The sequence below is a fragment of the Erythrolamprus reginae genome, chromosome 3 (assembly GCF_031021105.1).
Source record: "Erythrolamprus reginae isolate rEryReg1 chromosome 3, rEryReg1.hap1, whole genome shotgun sequence".
NCBI lineage: Eukaryota > Metazoa > Chordata > Lepidosauria > Squamata > Dipsadidae > Erythrolamprus > Erythrolamprus reginae.
Window position 1 is genome coordinate 68,861,500 of NC_091952.1, and position 24,830 is coordinate 68,886,329.

The 24,830-nt window shown below is 41.1% G+C and overlaps 1 protein-coding gene across 14 annotated transcripts in view; it reads right to left on the bottom strand.

The window, feature by feature from the left end:
- NAV1 (neuron navigator 1) overlaps positions 1 to 24,830 on the bottom strand; it is a 320,658-nt gene that overhangs the window by 203,792 nt on the left and 92,036 nt on the right. For 3 of the 14 annotated variants that reach the window (XM_070745731.1, XM_070745730.1, XM_070745725.1), the window contains exon 1: positions 2,214 to 3,051. The exons of 9 other annotated variants lie outside the window; for them this stretch is intronic. In XM_070745731.1, coding sequence (XP_070601832.1) covers positions 2,214 to 3,009 — 796 coding nt within the window. In that variant the 5' untranslated portion in view covers positions 3,010 to 3,051. Of the gene's footprint in view, positions 1 to 2,213; positions 3,184 to 24,830 lie in introns of those variants that run through there. 2 more of the 14 variants (XM_070745735.1, XM_070745724.1) reach the window with 2 other exon arrangements.

Sequence of the window (24,830 nt, forward strand, 5' to 3'; positions counted from 1 at the left end):
TTGCATTCCTTACTCAGTCTCGCCTTACTCTGGAATGAAGGAGAATGGATCTTGACTACCAAGCTAACTGGCTCTGAACTCCCTATACTGAGGCAGCAGCATTCCAGAGTTTCCAGTAGATTTGTCCTAATCTTAATAGATTTGAAAGGCTGACCTTAGGATGTTTTTCATGCAACATATGTGCTAGGCCCCCAAATTAGGACTCTTTCCACGCAGTGCTTTACCTAATAACACTGCTTTTATTTCATCTTTTATTATTCTGCTTTCACAAACAGCCTCTGCCAAAAAGCTAGTGTCCCAGACATATCCTTTTCACATTATAACGTACTGTAACATAAGAATCCTAAATCTGTGTTTTTCAGTTATTCCAGCAACAGACTTCTCAACTTTCATAGCTTGCTCCTAATTCCAGACTTCTTTCTCATATAGATATTTCTAGTTGGGCTACTGCAGTCTTTTTCCCTCCTACCCCTGGTCCTACTCTATTACCCAAAATTGTAATGCTATTGATACCACAAATCTTGCTCTTTGAATAGTTCAAATAGTAGCAACAGTTGCTAGTCAACCCAAAGGGTGTGGTAGTTTTTTAAGATACAGACAGCACATGACCCAGGAGAATGCAGACAGATAATCCTAAATTTCTTACAGCAGGATTCCATACGCTTATGGAAAACTAACTATGCAGGGTTGCAGTTTAAGAGCACCAATCCCAGTATTTTAGACATCCTCCTGAATCTCTTCCTAAATGTAGATGTCCCTGTTTGTATTCTCTCCCTTCTGCATACAGATCAGTAAGACAACAGTATTTATGGGGTGGGGAGAAGAGAATTTTGTATTCCTTAGTGATGGATCATTATGAGCCAAGCCGTTGCATAGAAACCAAACTGTTGGTACTTAGGCAGTACTGCTATTTATTCTCTCTATGCTAAGCGTACAGCATTTGCAAAGCAGCCATTCCTGGGCGGATGTCTCAGAGAAATTCCAGGTGGAGAAAGTAGCAATGGCAGCAGCACTGTTCCTTTGCAGATCACCTTAGTAACCAAACAAGAGTCCATTCTTCTCAGCCTGTTCAAGGATGCATCAGCCCATCCCTCCTTCGCTCCAGCCAGCAGTGTGCCCCCACTTTCAACTGCAGCTGGTGTAGAGATGCTAGTGACCACTCCCCTCTGCCACCAGCCTCAATCAGACAGCAGTAACGACTTACAGAACGTCCAAGCACATCTGCTAAATCATGGGGGCACATTTGTCTATAGGAAATTACAAGAAAACCCACCCTGCTGCATCTCACCATTTGTGCTTTTTTCAGCATTGTGAATGGCTGCTCCTATAGCAGCCACAGTAGCTGCACCTCTCTCCCCGCTTCCCATAGAACATACCCATAAACTGCCTGCAGAGCGATTAGAATGCTACCATGACATAATTGCAAACACCCCTTCTACTATCATTCCCCAGCTGAACAAATGGGGAGCCATTCATTTTAACACGGGTTCTGCCATGCCCCTGCAGGCTAATCTCTCTCTAGTCAAGTACACCGCCGTTCTGCTAAACTGTGGGTCTAAATTTGCCACATTTTTTTTACCATTTTATTCTTTGCATGTGCACCCTGGTCTGCTAAGCACGGTTTGTGACTTGACTTGTCTGAACCATGGGGGGGGGGCGGACACCCCAAAATAATTCCTATCCTTTACAGCCATTTCAGCTACTCGTTTTACATTTTTGCCTGAAAACCAAAAAAACCCAAAAAACCATTCTAGCCCACACCAATGCCAATGAAGTCACATTAGAAATGATTCTACTTTCCCTCCTGGAATAAAGGAGCAAGCATCCACTCTCGAGGAACAAAACAAGAATGAATGCATAAATGAAGATGGCAGGCAACTGGCCAAGAGTGCTGACAGCTGGAAAATGACCAAACTGAAATGGCAATAGCCAGGATATCCCTTTCTTTGGAGTGTCACTTGCTCTTTCTAAGCCTCAAAGTCCCCTGCCTGCTCCCTGAAAGGCTCGGTGCCACCAGGCACCAAACAAGCTTCCTAGAGGATGAAATCAATGGGGGAGTTTCACCTCGGAAGCCCCACAGGCTCTCCCATACTGCCTGCCTGCCCAAAGACCTGCTCGACTCCCTTGTTCCGAAAGCCCCGATCACCTTCCCCAGCCAGGAAGATCCCACGGGAGGGAAGGGAGGGAGGGAGGAAGAGGACGGGCTGACTCACCGAGCATCTGGCTGAAGAGCAGCTGCTCCAGGTCGCCCAGCACGGTGACTACCAGCTCGGGATCCACCTTCAGGAAAGCCTTCTCCTCGTTCGGGGCGCCCTTCCCGGCCGGCTGAGGGGCCGTTGGCGGCGTCGGCTGCTGCGGCTGCTTCTGCTGCGCCGCCTTGCCCTTGGTGGAGAGGATCTCGTCGTCCGACTTGGGGTCGTCGCCGCCGCTGCCGGCCTCGGGGGCTTTGCTCAGCGGCTTGACTTCGGCGTAAGGCCCCCGCGGGATGCGGCTGGGCTTGCCCAGGGTGGAGGGCAGCGGCGCCAGCGGCGGCTTGTTGCCGGCGGCCGGGGCTAGCTTGGCCTGAAAGAGCGAGTGCTCGGAGCGGGAGAGGTTCTTGGACATGAGCGAGGGCGCCTGCTTGCCCCCTTTGAGGCTGCGGCCGCCGAAGCCCTTGGCCGCCTTGGCCATGTCGTCGCTCCACTTGGGCTCGTAGAGCTGCATCTTCTTCTCGCTGTCGGTCAGGAAGGAGAGGTTGGTGAGGGACTTCTGCTTGCGGAGGTTGGAGGCCACGGGCAGGCGAGCCTCCACGCTGTCCGACTTGAAGACCTTCAGCTCGGCCGTCTTGGGCGCCCCGCCGGCCGGGCCTTTGGGGTTGGCGCGCTTCTGCATCATGGCCTTGCTCCCTCCTTCGGACGCCGCCTTCTTGAAGCCCTTCAGCTCCTCTGGCCCTTCGTCGCCGTTCAGCTCCGCGTCCTGCTGCAGGCTCCTGACGTGGTGGTTGCCGCCGCCGCCGCTGCTGCCGAGCATCTTCTTCCCGCCCGCCGCGAGGAAACCATTTAAAAGCCCAGCTTCTGAAGCACGGAGGGGAGAAGAAAGAACGAAAAGAAGGGCAGGAACGGGAAGGAGGAAGGGAAACGGGTGGGGAGAAAGGGAAGACGGGAGGAGGAGGAGGAGGTGGTAGTGGTAGGATAAAACAGAAAAAAAAAAGAGAGAGACACGCTATCAAAGCAGCCGGTGCCACCTTCCCCGCCCCGGCGCGCTCACAGAGGCGCAAGAGCGCACGGCCCCTCCTTTCTCTCTCCCTCGCTCTCTCTTCTAGCGCCGCCGAGAAGGAAGAGGACTGAGGCACACAAACACACGCGCACACACACAAAAAGGCCTTTCCTGCCCCCGCCCCGCAAGATGCTCCCGGCTGGCTCGGGAGAGAAAGAGAATGGAGCGGGGAGTGGGTGTGGGGGGGTGGGCGCAATACGCGCGCGAGGCTATTTTTGGTTCTGAGGGGGGGGGAAAGGAGGCGTGGGTAATTGTGCGTGAGGGGGTGTGCGCGCGGGTGTCCACATAGGGATAAGTACGCGTGCGCGCGCACCGAGGCGAGCTGACTGCCTGCGGTAGAAAAAAGGACTCGCTGCACGAGAGGAGGAAGCGGGGGGGGGGGGTGTTGGCTCGCCGAACATTCATCGGGCGTAAAGCTGCGAACGGGACGACGCCGGAGAAGCAAGACGTTGCAAAACGGGCTCGTGCCCTGAGGCCGTTTAGGGCCTCCTCTTATCTCTCCCCCCCACCCCTTTTCCAATGGCAAAGGGCTCTTTTCCAAGAAAGAATCTTCGAATTTGGCACTTAAAACACAAAGCTCTCTTTAATGTAACTTGGGCTACCTTCAGAGTAGCCATTTCGCCTTACTGGAAACCAACGCCTTTCCATATAGGTTATACAGTTGTTTCTTCTGAGCCGCTCTGAGTCCTCGGAGAGGGGCGGCATACAAATCTAATAAATTATTATTATTATTATTATTATTATTATTATTATTATTATTATTATTATTATTATTATCATCATCATCTTAGATCAGATGGATCTGATCTAATCCTTATACACTTATATTTACAAATGTGAATAATGTTTTACACGCCTACCTATTGCCTTACAAGCTATGAATGAAAGGCTGGCTTGGTTTAGTGCAGTGGTTCTCAACCTGGGGGTCAGGACCCCTTAGGACAAATGGAAGGGTCCTTGGAACCCTCAGCCACTCCGTCTTGTCGGGGTGTCAGAGCCAGTCTCATTTGGAGTGAATGATCTTCCACAGGGCAGGCATCATCAGCTCAGAGAAGGCTTACCTCCTGGATACTATCAGATGAAACTGCTTAAAAGACAAAAAATTGTAATATATCTGGCCTCCTGCCAGACTTGATGGCTCAAATAGATGTAACTAGAGGGAAGTGATCCCTCCAATAACCTTGTTCCATGTATGGTTAAAGGTCAAAACCAATCCTTGAATTGAACCTAGAAGCAAACTGGCAGCCATCATAGCTTGTAGAGCAGATATGCAGTTGTAGGAGCAGACACAATTGTCCACCACATTTTGAAGCATATGAAGCTTCTGGCTACTCTTCAAGGGCAGTCCCACGCACAGCGCTTTGCAGTAGTCTATTGGGCGAGTGACAAGGGTAACTGAGAGTAGTGACCCAGATATGGGTGCAAGTGCCGCCACCTCTCAACTGGAGTCATGACTCCAAAATAATCCCTACATTGCACACAGATCTGTTCGGAGCAATGCAACTCCATCCAGCGACAATTACGGACAATTCCCAGATCCAGAAGGCCTTAAAACCCAAACCAACCAGGCCTGCCAAGGTTCAACTAAAGCAGTGGTTCTCAACCTGGGAGTTGGGACCCCTTTGGGGGTCGAATGACCATTTCTCAGGGGTCGCCTAAAACCACGCGAAAAGACAAATTTACCATGGTGTTAGGAACAAAAACTTCTATTCTGGTGCCTTGGAACAGGCAATATAACTAATCAGGCATTTACAGTGGGGGTGTCCCTCTGACCTTCTGCCAATCAGTTTAAAGCTCTGTTGGGAGAACTGGGGCTAGACTTATGGTTGGGGGCCATCACAACATGAGGAACTCTATTAAGAGTTCAGAGATCAGAACTGACCCCACCCTCCTTGCCTTTCGTAAACTCCTTAAAACCCACCTCTGTCGTCAAGCGTGGGGGAACTGAGACATCTCCCCCTGCCTATGTAGTTTTGTGCATGATATGACTGTGTGTATGTATTTTATCTATTGGGTTTTTTTCTTTTTAGACTTTTTAATGTAAAACTGTTATTTTAGATTTTAATTATTAAATTTGTTACCATTGTTTTTATCACTGTTGTGAGCCATATGTATGTTTTTATATATTGGGGTTCCTTGCTTTTTAGACTTTTTAAATGTACTATTGTTATTTTAGATTCTAACTATTAGATTTGTCATTATATATTGTTTTTATCACTGTTGTGAGCCACCCCGAGTCTACGGAGAGGGGCGGCATACAAATCTAATTAATATTAATATTAATATCAATAATAATATCAATAATAATAATAATAATAATAATAATGGGCTCATGGCATTAGAAAGGTTGAGAACCACTGGTTTAATGGTTAAGGCACCAGGCTAGAAGCGGGGGACAGTGAATTCAAGTTCCATCTAGATAACTAGAGAACTTTGGGCCAGTCACTCTTTCACTTTCTCTTTCTCACTCCAACCCACCTCACAGGGTTGTTGTTATAGAGAAAGTAGGAGGAGCAAGATGAGTTGATACACCTTGTAAAAAAATAACAATGGGTGGATATAAATAAATAAAAAGATAACCAGAAAGAGTCAGTGACAAGTTGAGAAAAAGAATGCACAAATGCAAACTTCTAACTTGGAGAAAAACTGTCTTTCCCATGTAATTACATAATCTTTCTCTATATGGCTTCAGGCTGCTACTATATTAGTACGGTGATTCCAATTAAGCTCATTTCTGAAAGGCCTGTGCAAAAGATTATAATTTTTGCTAATGAATATCTCTGGCACTGGAGAGCAGTTTTCCATGTCTGTTAGACTCCGTATTCCAGCATAGTGAAACATAAACTAGAACGTGTAGTAAAATCACCATATACTGCAAACAGTTTGGAATATAATTTACCCAAGGAAAATGTACAGTCTGCACTATTCCATAGTTTCCCTTCTCGTCAGCTAAATGAAAATTATCAGTAAAGTCTATGAAAGCTAGTTTGCATGTATGGTGTGTGCTGGATCAGTTTGATCATTCATCCATTCAATAATTTATATTTTGCTTTATACTGTCTCGAAGCAGCTACTGTTAAACATTTTATTTTAAAAGGAGGTTTTAAAGCAGTGATGTTTTTAAAAAATACAGAATAAACAAAGAAAATAATTCAAAAGGTAAGCAAATGTCAATCAAAACAAAACCAATGATAATTAAGTCATTTAAAAAAGGTCCGTAAAGTCCATATTCCACACAAAATAACAATATTCACAAAAGACTCTCCTGTTGAGCTCAATGGTTGGCAGATTCTTGTAGGGGAAGATCCATGAAACAACTTGGTTCCATACTGCTAGATGGACCCACTTTACCAGTAATAAGCAAGACTTTTGATTGAAAATAGGCTATTGGTTACTGATAATAAAAGGAGAAGTCACTAATTGTCCAAAAGATTTTTCACACATAATAAGAACTGCAGGTATCCTAGTGATAAAGAGACTGAAATATGAAGTTTGCGATTCAAATCTTGCTCTGTCAGAGAAAAGGAAAAATCGTTTTCCAATGATAGATAAATAATTTTTTTTCCTTCTAGATTTCTTGTGAGATGTGAAATATTTTGACTGCTCCAAATGCCTAAACAACTGCCAAGTGTTATAAGTCGTTAAGTAGTGAATCACTTTAAAAGTGATGGTAGCAGTATTATTTTAACAATAAAAAGTAATAAATAGTATAAAAGTTTCACTTTATCTCTTTATGGTAGAGAATATGGATTTAAAAATATTTATTTGGCAAAGTCATTGATTTCAATGAAGCATCTTTGCAAATCAATATTCAGAAGTTTGCAATTTTAGTACACACAACTCTTCTAGAAATACTGACTTGAGGAAAGGACAATTGCAAAAGCTGTAAAATTTACAATAACATTAATTCTCTTGGTTTTCAAGACAATTCCTGTATTTTCAATTAACTCTCTTGGACTGGCAGAAAAAGAAATACTAGAAAGAAAGAAAGACGGCTATCCATTTTAAGAAAAGAATATCCACAGGAATCCTGCTTTTAAGTAAACAGCTCAATCTGATGACATAAACCCAGGCAAGGCTCAACAGATCAACTTAGATATCTATCAAACAAAATACTAGGAAATGAATGCTCAGCTCTGAGTCACTGCTGTGTTATTGGTCAATCAAAGCCTGCCCTCAAATCCCAAAACTACTAACATAACATGATTTAGGCTTCTTATCTCTGCATGGATAGACAGTGACTTTGGGCTTTTAATGTCTCATCCATGTTACTCATAGGTTCTTTTGGGTTTCATTTCTGCTCTCGTTGTTCAAAATACTCTGCATTTGGGACATACATTTCTTATCAGTCTGAGTAGGAATCCTGAACAGCCACTTTGTACAGTCTGTCTAAACTATTAAGGAGCTATACTATGACGGTAATTTTACAGATACACCTTATCTCCTAACATCCTTGTTTTCATTAATTTATCTCAACTCACTAATGGGTAGTTTAACCAGTGTCTCCTTATCTGATGAAATTATCTTCAAGACAAATCTGATATTGGTCTGTTGTACATGGGGGGAAAGTGTAGAATCATTACAAATGGGCCTCTGAATATGGTTCTGGAGAGAGCTGGTCTGAACTGACTTGAGAGATAAACAAAAATTCACATTTCAAAGAGATGAGTCTGTCCAAAACTCTGTCCAAAACATAAATTTCCAAAACTTGAACTAAATGAAGGGGCATAAAATCTGGGAAGAGATAGTTTGAATACAAAAATGGGCTATATCTAATAAGGAGCTGCAAAGGAAAAAAATCCAGGCTAAAGCTTTCCTATGAGAGTTTGGATAAAAATCTTACTAAGTCCTCTACTGTAAACCCACTTCCTCCTCCTTCGTGTTCAGCTATTATTAAGGGTTGGGAAGAGTTCCAGGATTCATGTTCTGTATAATATCCCTATCTTTTGGGGATATCAAGGATATAGCTATAATACAAGGGCAACTGTTGGTTTAGAGCCTTCCCCACTAAATGTCCTCTAGATACATTAGATGCAATTCCTTTTCCCCCAAAGAGCCTATCCAATGACCACACAGGAAGAGGATAGAGACACCTGGCAGGAGAAGTCTGTTACAGAGGTACTAGCCCTATAGAAAAAAAAGATAATATTTCAAAATTATTTTTATAGCTGCCATTGTTCAGGCATTGTACAAGAACATGATTATTTCAGTATTTAAAAGAATTCTAGTTTCACATTTCTCTCCAAGAGAAAGGAAGATTTAGTCACTGTAGCTTTGGAAATGGTGCATTCTACAATAACCTGGACTAAAAGTAAAGTTCTAAAATAATGTGTTTTGTGGACCTGAAAGACCAATGAGTTATTAAACCATATTTTATAGACTGCTTTAAATATGTTTAAACTATCTGCTCCTGTATCAATGATATAAATGGTACTGTTTAGGCCATTAATTCAACTTCTAAAATAGGTGCCCCATCCACACTTACAGTACAAGTTACCACAGCCACACTGTCCAACTACCAATCTTCTCCTTTGGATCTACAATGCTGTCCACATTTTGTGCCCATCCAATGAGAGAAACAGTATAACATTATAATACTGTAGTGCATCAAAGTTATTCACTCTGTCAGATTCCAGTAACACAACCTCAGCAAATGTTCATTGATATATTTTCATTTCAGATATCATAAGTATCAATATGAGTAATCTTGAATTCTCTTAGATTTTAAAAACAATGTAAAATCTTTGGTTTTTGTTTCCCCTAATCTTGGGAATGAAGTCAGGTATTGTGGATGGGAACAGAAGTGTATTTTTTAAATATTTAGAAGCATTTTCTGTCCCTCTGATCTCTAGCCCACGTCTACCTGGATGACCTTGAGGGACAGGAAAAAGAGATGCTTCCTAGGAAACAATTAGACAAGAGACGGAGAGGCCCCTATGAATGTAATGGTCAGAGAAAGAAACTTACGAAGACAAAGTTGATCAGATGATTAAAAGTGGCAGTGAGAAGCTTATTATCTTCAGACTTGCAAGATTGATATCAACTTTCCCAAGTTAAACTAGATAGAAACATAACTCAATGAGCTAAATCTACTTTATTATGAGGCTGCATTAACAGAATTTTGCAAGTCTGAAATAGGGAAGCATGGCAAGAGGAAATATCTAGTTTTATTTGGAGTGAAATAATGAATTAGCCAATTTTGCCCCAACACTATTTCTGAAATGAAATGGTTAGAATTCCACCATTTTATTTAGGAAAAAAATATTTCTTTTGAGCAGATGGTGAGTTGGGGAACTGTATGCTATATATCTTAATAGAAAATTTAGGATAGTAAGTAGGTTTAGGGCTTTATAATAACAGAAGTTGCAGGATCCAATCTGAGACAGTCACTAGGTCCAGGCATTTTATTCTTCCAAGCTTTTGGACTTGTGCTGGACTCATTCTCAGGGTGGTCCTGTATGAGTCTAAAATCTTGGAAGAGTAAATCTCTAATCATGGTGACTGACTCAGATTGGATCTTGCAACATTATTCTAGGACATGAATATTTGGCTTCCTTCAGAGTTATAGGAATCCTTGGTGCAAACGTAAATGAATTGTATTGTACTATGAATTCATCGCTTTTGTGTTATTTTACTATAGCTTTTCTTTGTTCTTATTATTTTTATTGTGGTTGGACTGCACTCTAGAAGAGGGAACATTGAAAATAAAAATGGCATGTTTCAGATTATGTTTTAAAAACATTTTGAAATTACATCGGTTGATTTTTAAACTTTGTTTTTAAATACGGTGCCCCCAATAAACTCATCAGATAAATGTTGAACTGACCTTCTGTTGTGTATTTACTACATTTTTCTGAATTTGTCCCTTTCAATCACTTCCTTTATCCCTTATAGTAAAAAAATGGCTATGCAGCAGCTAATCAGTTTCGCTTCTCTTTCTCTGCAAGACCAATAGTTTAGCAGCAAAGGCAGTTTCGGCTTCCCTTTTCTCTGAGGCATTTGCATCCAAGAGTATCCCCCTATCCCTCTTTATTTTTAATTATTTTACTTTGGAATGGAGTTGGAGGATTGGCAGAGAGGAGTAACTAGCTGAGAGATATGACTCTCCTCATATCAGTTAGTGATTCAGGATCTTTCTCCATTATGGAGTTTCACCACTATCTTTGAATCAGCAAAAAACAAACAAACCCCAAACCCTACATCAGCATGAAACTTGTCATTCCTGCCTCTTATTTCCGGTCACTGCCTGACCTGCACGTTTTTTCTTACACGTCTTGCTGGTGACCTTGGATGATTTTGAAACAAGAGAGTAAAGAATACTTTAACAGCAGTTACAACTTGTTAACTCCAACCACTCTCATTCATGGACTGGGGAGAAGATGAGAATATCATAGTGCTATTGCAGGGAGGATGGGAAATGTTACCAGGGCATACTTTTGTGACACAATTAGTTGTCAGACCTTCAGAAGAGACAAAGGATACAAAGTAAGACCAGCAACAAGGATAGCAATATTTTTGGCAACGTTGTTTTGTGCCAACTGTAGGATATATAGGTGTTGTGGTTCCGTCTGAGGCCCCTCAGGGAACGGCTGATCTTCTGTCGGTTTCCAGCTCAGAGGGAGAGGCTGAGGAACAGGAGGTGCAGGCAGACGAGGAGGAGGAATCCCAGGCTGAAGAAGAGGGAGGACAGCCAGAGTCCCCCCAGAGGGAGCTCTCCCCAGCAAGCAGCCTGGATTCCTTAGAGGAAAATGCACAAGCCATAATTGATCTGCGACAGAGAAGAGCTACTCAGAGAAGGGATCAATTGGCTAAGTACTTTCAGCATTAAAGAGGCAACAGCTGGGTTTGGGTGTGGTGCTCTTTGGAAAGGCTAAAAGGCAGACCCACCCTTCCTGGCTTGTGGAGTTTTATCTTTGAGAGTCTTGGGACCTGGCTGTGAACTTTGGTGTCTTGGAATCCTGGTTTGTGCCTTTGACTACTGAAACCTTGGGGTGGGTGTGCCAGCAAGAAGCTTGCTGTATTGTCTGGACATCAGGACTCTGCTGTAAAGTATTATAGCCTGTCTGTTGGGAAGAACAGGTTTTCCTCTGTGTTTATTTTTTCCAGCTATAAAATACTTTTGGCTTTTACCAGAGTGTCTGGCTGTTTTTTCCAGTTGGTGTTGAGGTCTGGGGGAACCCAGACAGAACATATAGGTATCTTACTTTAACTCAGTAAGGAAGAATGATCCACATTCCTGCCTAGAGAAATTCTACAAATAATTTAGGAGGCCTGTAAAGGTGTCCTTGTGTCTACTTTTTTCCCACCCCAAACCCTAAAAAAAGATATTTTTAAAATTGGAATTTTGTTTCATGCCTGAAGCAATTTGATTTAATTTATTAAATTTATATGCTCCCTGACACTCGGCAACTGTGAATGCAATGTCTCATCTTGATCTCAAATACTATCTCTAGGGCAGAGTAGGGCATTAAACGTCTATTCTAGATTAATACTTGTCTTTCTGTGTTAAGGTATTTGATGTCAGCTTTTTCTAAATTGTGAAATATAGTAACAAGATATGTGCAATTTGGCTTTTATTTTTAAGAGTCCTTCAGAAGCACTTAATGCAGAACTTTTCCACTTGGCAAATCAGAGCAGAATGCTCAGCCTGTCCTATAGATTAGAAAGTTTTCAGTTTCCTGTTTGAAGTCACTCCAATAAAGTGACAATTAACACCAGAGACAAAATTTTAAGTGTTTAGAAAAAGAATACAGACTGGGGGAGGGGAGAGAAATAGAGATGGTTTTGCTTTGAAACCCCCCAAAATGTGTTTCACTTCTTCCCAGAAGTGAAACCACTAGATTTCATGCAAGCTATAAAGTAAGAAACTGAAAGTGGATTACATTTGTTTTTCCCAAAATTTAGTACGGGTTCGAACTTCGCGGAAAGTCTATACCACGTTTTTAAAAAAATATTAATTAAAAAATACTTTGCGGGTTTTTTCCCTATACTGTTTTTCCCACCTGATGACGTCATATGTCATCGCCAAACTTTAGTCTGCCTTTAATAATTTTTTAAAAAATAAACTTTAATAAATAAACATGGTGAGTAATAATCTGAATGGTTGCTAAGGGAATGAAAAATTGCAATTTTGGGGTTTAAAGTGTTAAGGGAAGGCCTGTGATACTGTTCATAGCCAAAAATAGTGTATTTACTTCCGCATCTCTACTTCGCGGAAATTCAACTTTTGCGGGCGGTCTCGGAACGCATCCCCCGCGAAAAGCGAGGGAACACTGTATAAGGCTTTGGTTCCATTATCACGCAAATACATAACCCAGCAATGGAAGTGGAGAACGTCCTTTACCCAGGAGCTAAAATAATTTTAGGCAAATAGATCCATAAAAACACTCTTACATCAAGGATGGGTTCTGGATCCTGCTACTACCAGTTTGCTCAGGGACGCGCTGCATAAGTGGGTGCTGTGCATGCGTACAACATACACATTATTTTAAAAAAACCATTATATGCATGCACAGAAGTATAAAACAAGATGGTATCACCTATGGTGCTGCCAAGAGAACCGACTCGGGTACATGGCAGGCCTGAGTCACTGCCAGTTCCAGCAATCCAGGCTGCTAAGTTACTAACGGTTCTATAGAATCGGTAGGAACCCACCTCTGTCTTACGTACAAAATGCAAAACCAAACTATTTCATAAATTTGCATGAGCACCAAATACTACAATTGTTGGACATTTTAAAACATTGGGAGTAACATAATATAAAAGAAGCTGTATTGATTTTCATACAGAGAAAGCCTCTGGAAACTTGAACTGGGCTTTTTATTCAAGCTTTTGGTAAATGAATTTTGGAAAGAAAGTATACAACGGGTAAGATCAATTTACAGTTCACAGAAAGCACAAATAATTGTTAATAGAGATCTAACAAAACCTCATGAGACACAAAAAAGAAGAATACAGAAATGCCCATTCTCTCTTTTGTTTATTTTAGTCTTAATTCCTGCGTTTGTTTCATCTTGTCTCTTAGTTCATTGAAGTAATTTAGTCTCTGAAATACTTCAATGAACTAAGAGACAAGATGAAACAACCGCGGGAATAAAGATATTAAAAATAACTGGTAGTCCTTATGACTATAATTGAGCCCACAATTTCAATTATAAGTCATGACAGTCATTAAACAGGTCACTACCTACCTCCAATTTTATGAGCTTTTTACCAAGGTAGTTAAGGGAACACAATGGTTATAAAGTAGCACTCCAGCCATTAAGTGAACAAATGAGGTCATTATGTGGGTTCTATTCTATTCTATTCCATTCCATTCCATTTTAGCCATGGTAACACAGTGCTTAGAATGCTAGCTACTTCTTCTGTCTGCCTGCAATTTGGCAGATCAAATTTCATCGGCTCAAGGTTGACTCAGCCTTCCATCCTTCCAAAGTGGGTAAAATGAAGACCCAGATTATTCGAGGCAATATGCTGACTCTGTAAACTCTTAGGGTGGGCTGTAGCAGTATATAAGTCTACTTGTAGAAAAATGTGAAACAGGAAAGCTACCTCCATGCTACTTTGAAACAAGATTGACTTTGCAAGCAAACAAACAGATAGGCAGATAGACAGGCAGGCAGGTAAAGTTTGAAGGATGAAGCTTTTATGTGTTAATTAGTAGGGCACAATTTTGTACTATATTTTGAACAGAAATTCATCTTCACAAAAAGTATCTTAATGATTTTCTATGTTGTAACTTTTGCACTTAGGCTTCTTAAAACTTCACAGGCAATATCAGGTCTAATGTTGATTAGTGACCTTGATCTAAATGCCAAGAAAATTGATTAAAATGACATGGCTGCTGAAAGTAAAATTATGCTGCTGTTCAAGTTGTTTTTGCTATCACACCTGGTCTAACATAATGGATGGATGAGGCAGTCACAGATTCAGATCCAATGACTCACAACAAACAAGAAAACTCAGCTAAATATGTTTTTCTCAAGCAGCCTCAAAATTCTTGCTCACCTTTTTTGTCTAGGCACATGAGAGTGATGAATGCACTTATGAGTCACTGGGGTGACATGGAGGTCTAATGGTCAGTAAGCTTCAGAAACTGAAAGTTCACTGTTCTCAAGACATTCTATGACACTTTGTCACTGGGAATTTCCTACAATATAAGACAGTGTTTTGGTTTTGTTTCAAATTGACCTGATAGTGTCACCATCACCTTCTTCCAACTTTATACCCTCTAAAGCAGTGTTTCTCAACCTTGGCAACTTGAAGATATTTGTACTTCAACTCCCAGAATTCCCCAGCCAGCGAATGCTGGCTGGGGAATTCTGGGAGTTGAAGTCCAAATATTTTCAAGTTGCCAAGGTTGGGAAACACTGCTCTAAAGGTTTTAGACTACATATGCCATCATTCTCAGGCAGCAAAGTTTGTGTTAGGTATTTTATTTATTTATTTATTTTGTCCAATACACAATGAGGGTTTTAGTGGGTATATATCTATATGCACATAGTAAAATACATGATGAAGGTTATAGAGGAGATACTCATAGTAAAATATATCTAAGAAATAATAGAAAAGAAGGTATAGTAATAGAACATATCAATGAAAGAATAGAAGAAGAGATAAAGGAAAAGAAGAAAGGTATAGGAGATGTAGGAGAGCAATAGAACAGGGGACGGAAGGCACTCTAGTGCACTTGTACTCGCCCCTTACTGACCTCTTAGGAATCTGGATAGGTCAACCGTAGATAATCTAAGGGTAAAGTGTTGGGGGTTTGGGGATGACACTATGGAGTCCGGTAATGAGTTCCACGCTTCGACAACTCAGTTACTGAAGTCATATTTTTTACAGTCAAGTTTGAAGCGGTTAATATTAAGTTTAAATCTGTTGTATGCTCTTATGTTGTTGTGGTTGAAGCTGAAGTAGTCGCCGACAGGCAGGACGTTGCAGCATATGACCTTGTGGGCAATACTTAGATCTTGTTTAAGGTGTCTTAGTTCTAAACTTTCTAGGCCCAGGATTGAAAGTCTAGTCTCGTAGGGTATTCTATTTCGAGTGGAGGAGTGAAGGTAGAAGTGATCAATGAGGGCACTTGCTGCACATAAAGGTATCGGTGGAGTCCTTAATGCTCTCCAAACTCAGGGAGCATCAAGGACTTCACAGTTCAACCCCACACAGTTCTATTGTTATAATAGTGTAGGGTGTCCTATCTAAGTATTGTAGGGTTTCCTGGCCTAAGCAGGGGGTTGGACTAGAAGACCTCCAAGGTCCCCTCCAACTCTGTCGTTGTTATATTTGTTATAATGGGATCTGTGGATTAATCCACATGGAAAAACCAGGTAGTCAATGAAAGATCTAGTCAAACCTCCGGTCTATGGGCCGGATGCATCACACACTAGCCACGCCCATGCCCAGTTTAGTGAGGTTGGAGGAAGTTCCAATACATCATGTGATGCTACCGTGACAATGTGAGTTTGACACCCCTGATGTAGGAAGTCAGAGGCTGCTGCTGTTGCTTTTAGGAGAGCTCATCTAATCCCTGGTGATGTAGTATAGGGACCCAGCTATGGATGGAAGTTAAGGGGTTTCCTAAAGCAGAGACTGCAGGGGAAAGGATGATCAAAAAACGACACCACTAGATGGTGCACTAAAAGAATGTTTAGGGCAGATACATTTTACTGATATATAAACGTTCTTCATAAATATTTTTAAAACATTTATTTTCCAACGAAACACTGAGAGGTAATTTTCAGTGGTAACGTAAAGCCCCATTGACGGCATGCCCTAGCGATGCTCTTGCAGCTGCCTAAAAAGCGAGATGGGGCCACTTGCTGTCCGGCTTCAAAACAACTATTTATATCTGTAGCCCATGGATAGTATGTGGGCCCATCTCCTTTTCTAAGCAGCTGCAGGAGCCTCCCTGTCACCTTCCCCCCTTTTTTTTTGTTGCAAAAGCCTTGTTCTTTACGTGCAGATACTGAAAACATTTATTTGAGTGTAATCAGGACTGAATTCAACAAACATGCTGTTCAGTTATGAGACAATTTCAAGAAATCTGTCCACAGCTACTCCTGGATTGAAGCCAATAAGCAATGGATAAATGGCACATCACCCACCTGAGGCTAACTGCCTGAACCAGCCTTCCCTGCCCTTTGCCCAGTTAAAGGACAGGAGCTTATCTGTATGCTTTTTCTTTATCTCAATCAAACTAAGGGAAGTGGGCTTTGATTACAGTCCCCTCTCTCTCTCTCTCCCCTTCTCTCTTCACTAATTATTCTTCCTGTGGGAGGGGGCAATTAGCTTTATCTGGTGACCTCACAAAGGATGCCATGGCAACGGACAGGATATATCACATTAGAGAACATTACCATGTAGAACGGAGAAGAAAAAGAGGGGCGATGGAAATAACAGGCAGAGAATTCAATCATCAGCTTTTTCAAATCAGCTTTTTCCAATCAACAGGACAGTACTCCATAACTAAATATACCCCAGATGTTTTAGACAAAAACTATCATACTTCCCAGCTGGACACTTGATTGGGGGTAACAAGAATCACAGTCCAACACATCTGGAGAATATGATAAGATTTTTATATAACACTACAAAGAATTTGGGAAAGAATAAATACATTGGCTGCCAATATTTTATAATGTATTACATATAACTTCCATATAGCTGATAAGACCAAAATAAGGCCGAAATAGATCTATCCTAGTCTCCCTTAATTTTCAAATTCCGCAAAAAAACATGTGACACATACAGATAGAATTGTCGGCTATCAATAAAATTAACTGCCTTGGAAATGGCCCTGGGTTGGGCCGAGAGGCAAATAAGGAGCTGTGATGTTCCTTCAATACACCAGGGTGATTCGACACAAAAATATGTAACCCTTCCCTGGTGCAGAGCTGAAGGGATTGGATACTGTAGCCTAGAGGATAATTCTCTGCTTTACAAGGCAAAGGTTGCAGGTTCAAATCCCAGTGGGTATGGCTAGCTGATGAGGCCAAAATAAGGCCAAAATAGATCTATCCTAGTCTCCCTTAATTTTCAAATTCAGCAAAAAAACATGTGACATATATATATATATATATTCTTTCTGTTGGATCACCCTGGTATATTGAAGGAACGTCACAGCTCCTTTTTTGCCTCTAGGCCCAACCCAGGGCCATTTCAAGGCAGTTAATTTATTCATAGCCAACAAACTATGTTCTGTATGTATCACATATTTTTGCTGAACTTTTAAAATTAAGGGAGACTAGGATAGCACTATTTCGGCCTTGTTCTGGTCTCATCAGCTAGTCATACCCTTACTGGGATTTGACCCGGCAGCTTCTGTCTTGTGAGACAGAGAATTAACCTCTAGGCCAGTGATTTTCAACCTTTTTTGAGCTGCGGCACATTTTTTACATATACAAAATCATGGGGCACATTGAGCAGGGGGGAGTGGGGGGGGGGCTAAAAAAGTTTGGACAAAAAAATTCTCTCTCTCTCTCTCTCTCTTCCTCTCTTTCGCTCTATTTCTCTCCCTCTTTCTCTCTCTCCCTTCCTCCCTCTCTCTCTCCATCCCTCTTTCTTTCTCTCTTCCTTCCTTCCTCTCTTTTTTGCTCTATTTCTATCTCTCCCTCCTTCCCTGCCTTTCTTTCTCTCCCTCTCTCTCTCTCTTTCTCTCTCTCTTGCTTTCTTTCTCTCTCTTGCTGAGCTTCGCGGCACACCTGACCATGTCTCGCGGCACACTAGTGTGCCACGGCACACTGGTTGAAAAACACTGCTCTAGGCCACCAGATCTGATCCTTTTAAAAATTCAGCAAAACTATGTGATACATACATACATACATATATATATATATATATATATATATATATATATATATATATATATATATATATAGAGAGAGAGAGAGAGAGAGAGAGAGAGAGAGAGAGAGAATTGTTCATGCAGCTGAAGATTATGACAATTTCCACTGTAGCCTATCTATAGCATATGTACTTGGCAAGGCTGCCTTAACCTCTGTTCTTGGTCCGTCTAAAAAACCAACCTACCAAGCAGGGGTGAGAATAAAGACAATGTATTTAGATTAGGCATTTTAATTATATATAATCTAAACACTGACATATATCTTAATCTTTAATTGACTTAAATCTGCAAGTGGAAGTTCTTCATTAGTTGTTGACCTCATCAGGGTTTTGCAAGGGTATGTTATGCAATTAGATTGCCCAATTAAGCCATGAGAAATGTTTCAGAATAACTGGCATTACAATCCACGGCAAATGCAAACAGCTGTAGGTTGAATAGCAACCTATTGGGGGAAAAACATGCATTGCATTAATGTGCAAATCTCCCTCCTTGCATATGTATGTGTGAAACTGCAAAAAGTATGGAAGTAGATCACAAAGGTGATCACATGATCCTGCAATTTGAGGCCGCAATTGTCATAAATACATGCCAGTTGCCAAACATCCGAATTTTGTTCATGTAAATGATGGGAATGCTGCAACAGTTGTAAGTGTAAAAACCATCATTAGTCAGGTTTTTTCAGTGCCATTCCAACTTTGGTCATTGAACAAATGGTTGTAAGTCAAGGACTACCTATATATCCTTAAGTTTGCATATTAGCAAAATAATGATTAGGATCATCCAAGCAAAGATCAGACATCTAGGCAGAAAAGTAGACACCAAATGGTTTTAGATAAGGTCAAGGGACAAGAATCATTGTTGCTAATGCATGAGGGATAATTAAGAAAAGAATGCTAAAAAAAAATCAATATGCTTCATGCATTGTATAAAGAGCTTTGACTGTATCAACCATGTCGAAGTGTGAATGCCCTTAGAAAAATGGGAATCCCAGAACATTTCACTGTACTCTTGAGAAATCCACACACAGGCAAAACCTATCCTGTGAATTTAACCAGTGCCAGTGAAATAGACTGGCAGTTTAAGCAAAGGAATGAAACAATTCCTAGTGAATTTAACCTGTATGCTGAATATGAAACATATTGAGGGGAGCTGGATTGGAAGACAATGAGAGTAGTTTTAAGTTGGAAGACGAAACGTCAATATTCTTCTTTAGGTTTAATAACCCTATTATAGTGGAAAATGGAGATATCCAGTGCTGTACTGCAGGCCACTGAAGCTTACTGTAGATCTGAAGGTTAGCGGTTCAAATCTCATCACCGGCTCAAGGTTGACTCAGCCTTCCATCCTTCCGAGGTGGGTAAAATGAGGACCCGGATTGTGGGGGCAATAGGCTGGCTCTATTAAAAAGTGCTATTGCTAACATGTTGTAAGCCGCCCTGAGTCTAAAGAGAAGGGCGGCATAAAAATTGAATGAATAAAATAAATAAATAAATAAAATCTAGCAAAGAAATTCAAAAACCACAGTGAAAAAGTGGGACAGCTTTAAATGCAGAGAAAACCAAAATTATCACAACAGGTAAAGAAATTAACCTCAGAACTGACAATGAATATATTGAAGTGGCGGAATAGCTTTTGCCTTTTAGGATCAATCACCAACAATAAAGAAACCAGAAGCCAAGAAATATAATCATGGATTAGCACTTTGTAAGACAGTAATGATGGCTCTGGAAAAGATTCTGAATGCTGTTATCTGTCTAGACCTCTAAAAAACCAGAAATGTGGAAGTAGGGGTTTTCCTGTAATACTATAGGGAAGTGAAAACTAGACTCCCGAAGAAACAAGATCAAAAGACTACTGATAGTTTTGAGCTTTGGGGTTGGATAAAACTATCAATACTATGAATAGCCAAGAAAACAAACCAAATCAATCACAAACAAATTAACCCAGTGTTTTCATTCAAGATACAATTGACCAGGTTGAAATTACCGCATTTTCTGTACATTATGCAAAGATATAGGTCCCTTGAGAAACCTGTAATACTGGGAATGGTAGAATGGAGGAAAAAAGGTTCAAAAGAGCAGCAAGATGGATGGACCTGATTACTATACCATTCTCCAGTGGTGTACTACTGGAGAATCTGAAGGGCTATGCTGCCGACAGATTATGCTGGCCTATCCATGCAGCTGATAAACACATTTGATAGTGCACAATTATTATTTAACATGAAGCATACGATTTATTTATTTATTTAATTTATTTATTTAATCTGTATGCTGCCCCTCTCCGTAGACTCGGGGCAGCTCACAACAGTACAGTAATAGAAAAAACAATGTACAATACAAATCTAATAATTAAAACTAAAAATCCATAATTTAAAAAAAACATGCACACAATACATAAACAATATAGGCCTGGGGAAGTTATCTCAGTTCCCCCATGCCTGACGGCAGAGGTGGGTTTTAAGGAGTTTACGAAAGGCAAGGAGGGTGGGGGCCGTTCCAATCTCAGGGGGGAGCTGGTTCCAGAGGGTCGGGGCAGCCACAGAGAAGGCTCTTCCCCTAGGACCGGCCAAACGACATTGTTTAGTCGACGGGACCCGGAGAAGGCCAACTCTGTGGGACCTAATCGGTCGCTTGGATTCGTTTCAAATTCCTGGAGGTTATGACCAGACACAAACTTTAGGGGGTTTATATTGAGAGAATTTATGGTAGCCTGGACAATTTTGAATGTCCAAAGCCTCATCTTTGATTTTAAGTAAAAAAAGATTTAAAAAAAACCCCCTCTTATACATAATACCATAGGCATGAATGGCCAATACAACCAAAAAGATCTAATTTACTTCAAGTCTTGATTGAATTAGAAAGATATAGCTATAGCTTTACTGAACAAACCTAAATAGCATCCATTCTTCATACTGATTACAGTATAAAGATGGAGGAAAGCAAAATTCTTAGAGTATAAAATAGTTTTCTTTTTGTTGTTGTTACTATAACCCATAATTCAAAGAATTATTGCAAGGCGTTTAAACCAGACTGAACATATTTGCCCACCATGAAAATGGGATTAGTTTAGAGTAGGTGTAGGCAAAGTTGGCTCTTCTATGACTTGTGGACTTCAACTCCCAGGATTCCTGAGCCAGTCATGCTAGCTCAGGAATTCTGGGAGTTGAAGTCCACATGTCATAGAAGAGCCAACTTTGCCTACCCCTGGTTTAGAGCAACAATCTTTCTTGCAGATTGTTGTGGGATTTGTCATTTATCTCCAAGCTATAAGGAAGCAGAACTAAAATCAGAGCTGTCATAATGTGTAATGCATATTCCCTTCCCCATATAGTCAAATTAAGAAACTTCTGTAAAAAGTTAATTGTGCATGTATGAATTATGTAGATATGTAAGTATTCCAGCATGTATTTAAATCAGGGGTGGGTTCCACTTACCTTTGCCACCGATCCGCATCGCGATGTTGCATGCACCCATGCTCACTCCATTCGTGTGTGCATCCCATTATGCATTTCCACTTCTGCACATGCTGACTAGCCCAATAGAGCCCAAAACACAGCTGAGGAACTGGTCAGTGTGCTCTGGGCAAAGAAATAAAGCTCAGGATTAACCGACAGGTGGGCGGGTGGGTTTTATTTCAAGTAGAAGAAGAGGAAAAGCCATCTGCAGATGGAAAAATTCACCAAAAATTCTGAAAAAAATGATGGCGGCTCCCATGGACCAGCACTGACAGAACTGGATCCGTGGTGCCATATCACGTCACTCGCGGGTTGCTAACAGTTCGGGTGATCTGGTCTGAACCGGAAGAAACCCACCCCTGAATTAAATAGCAAAAACAGCAACACACTAATCTTTTTATTTAGAAATTTCCTTTCTCATCATTGTACATACACTACAGCAGTATTTCCCAACCTTGGCAACTTGAAGATATCTGGACTTCAACTCCCAGAATTCCCCAGCCAGCAAATGCTGGCTGGGGAATTCTGGGAGTTGAAGTCCAGATATCTTCAAGTTGCCAAGGTTGGGAAACACTGCACTACAGAATACATGGCAATATGTAATAGAATAAAATGCTCCCCAAATAATACCATCTGAAAGGACGTATAGGACTTCCTATAAACATTTGTATATTTATATATGTTAACCTAACAAAATTCAGTAAACACTGCATTTCAAATCATAAAATGAAAATAGCACTCAAAAGCAGCTAATGGGTGTTATAAAGTGAAAATTATCCATAATCATCTCTTTTTATTCTCTGTCATACATGCTCACTGTTTTTATATTCCTTGCACATCCCTCTATCTTTTCTTCAGCTCTTTTGCTACCTTGGCAACAACCCTCCCAACAGCCAGCCGTCGATTTAAAACAGAAAGAATAAGAAAAAACAAAAGTTGGATGAATTTACAAAACAAGATTACACAAGGGAATTCCTTTCTGTTACTTGATTATTCCGATAAAGAATAAGGTAACTCAATTTTCTCCTTTCCTACTTTTGTTCCTAAACACTCATTCCCTGTAACAATGGTTGAGATAAGTGACATGTAGCTTGCAAACACATATGAGATGGATGAAATGCTTGTGAATTTCTTCTGTTTATTTAAAAAAGAAATGGCTTTAAGAGTATAAATGTGGATTCAGCCATTTGCCTGGTGGGGGTGGAGTAAAATATCTGTGTAAATGGGAAACACCAGGCATCAGCTCCTAGGAAGAACCGAGCTTTATTTCTCAATTATCTTTGTGTCATGGTGCATCTGCCACTGAGCTCAACTAATATGTTTCACTTTTATTACAAATCCCAGGCTCATTTGCATTTTTAAAAAAAAATATTTTAAAATGGACTTCAAAGGGGTGGTGGCAAAAGAAAGCAGAGTTGCACGTCTATGAGTAAAGATAATTGAAAGTTAAACAATTAGAGGACAAACCACACTGCTATATGATTGCTATTTGAAATTTGGAGTCCCAATTTCCTAGTGAGACACAACTTGAGGAAAGGACTTGGCCTTCTCTCAAGAAATCAATGGAATCTGTTCCCCCTATTTCATCTGGGCAACATTTCATGGGAAATATTCCTACAAAATGAGCATGTATGTTTCCAGAGGAAAAACAGTTATGGTGTAAACATTTTTTTAAAAATCTCACTCCGAACTCCAGTCAAATACTTTGGCAACAGGAGTGAAATGCTCCCGGTTCACTCATGCCTATTGGTCATTAGAGAGCCAATCACGACGGGAGCATTGAGGCTCCGCTCACCCACCCGGACACTGCCATTTTGGTTCTTTTACCAAAGCAGGCACAGAAGGCTTTGTGCATGTGCAGAGGGTAAAAGAACCCTAATGGCAGCACCTGTGGAGGTGGGTGGAGCCTCATGCTCCCTTCACAATCGGGAGGGAGAGAGAGAGAGAGTGTCAGGGGTGGATTTCAAATGTTTTACTGCTGGTTCTGTGGGCATGGCTTATTTTGTGGGCGTGACTTGGAGGTCAGGTGGGCATGGTCTGATGGTCAGGTGACCTGGTGGGCATGACCAACTTGTACAAAATGGTGAAACGCAAACAATGCTGTTGCTTAGCAACCAAAATTTTGGGCTCAATTATAATCAGACCTTCCTTCCTTCCTTCCTTCCTTCCTTTCTCTTTCTTTCTTTCCTTATAGCTCTATCTCTATCTCTGTCTCTATCTATCCATCTATCTATCTATCTATCTATCTATCTATCTATCTATCTATCTATCTATCTATCTATCAATCAATCATCTACCTAGCTACCTACCTCTCAATCCTCAGGATCCATGACTGGCTGCGTGGGATGTGGACAGGCCACAACACTACCTACCTAACATCTATCATCTTTCTATTTTCAAGAGCTTTATTGCAACACATGCAAGTTCAAATCTGGCACAGAAAAGACACAGATTGTTGTTTTTCAACTCACCCACTCCCAAAAAAGCCCACCCCAAAACAGCACACAATATTAAACAGCCTGGAAAAAAGCTTGCATGAACGTGAAGCCTGCATTGTGCCATACCTCTGTAGCCTGCAAATCAAGGCCAGAATAGCTTTGAAAAAAGAGTTAAATTTGGGCAAATAAAAGGGGGACATGGAAGGTTCCCCCTTTTCCACCAAGTGGTGGGTTAAATGGAAACAGGAGAATTGAAATGAAATTCTCCCCGGATTTGCAGAAACCCCTTCTTTGCAGGGAGAGAAAAGAAGGTGAGGTGGGGAGTCTCTCTGGAGCTCCCTTGCTCCAAATATTATATTATTATTATTATTATTATTATTATTATTATTATTATTATTATTATTATTATCATCATCATCATCATCATCATCATCATCATCATGAATTAGATTTGTATGCCGCCTTTCTCCGAAGACTCAGGGCAGCTCACAAGACACAATATAAAACAATACATACAAACAAATCTAATTAATTAAAAGCTACAAGCTAAAATCCCAATATATTAAAATCAGTCAACCAAATTCAATCACAACCATACATCACATTTAGTAGTCAGTGGGTCTTGATCTAATTGCTCCATGAATGGCAATATAAGTGATTCTTAAGACTCTCGCGGAAGGCAAGGAGGGTGGGGGGCAGTGCGAATCTCCAGGGGGAGCTGATTCCAGAGGAACGGGGCCGCCACAGAGAAGGCTCTTCCCCTAGGCCCCGCTAGACGACATTGTCTGGTCGACGGGACCTGGAGAAGGCTGACTCTGTGGGACCCGACATT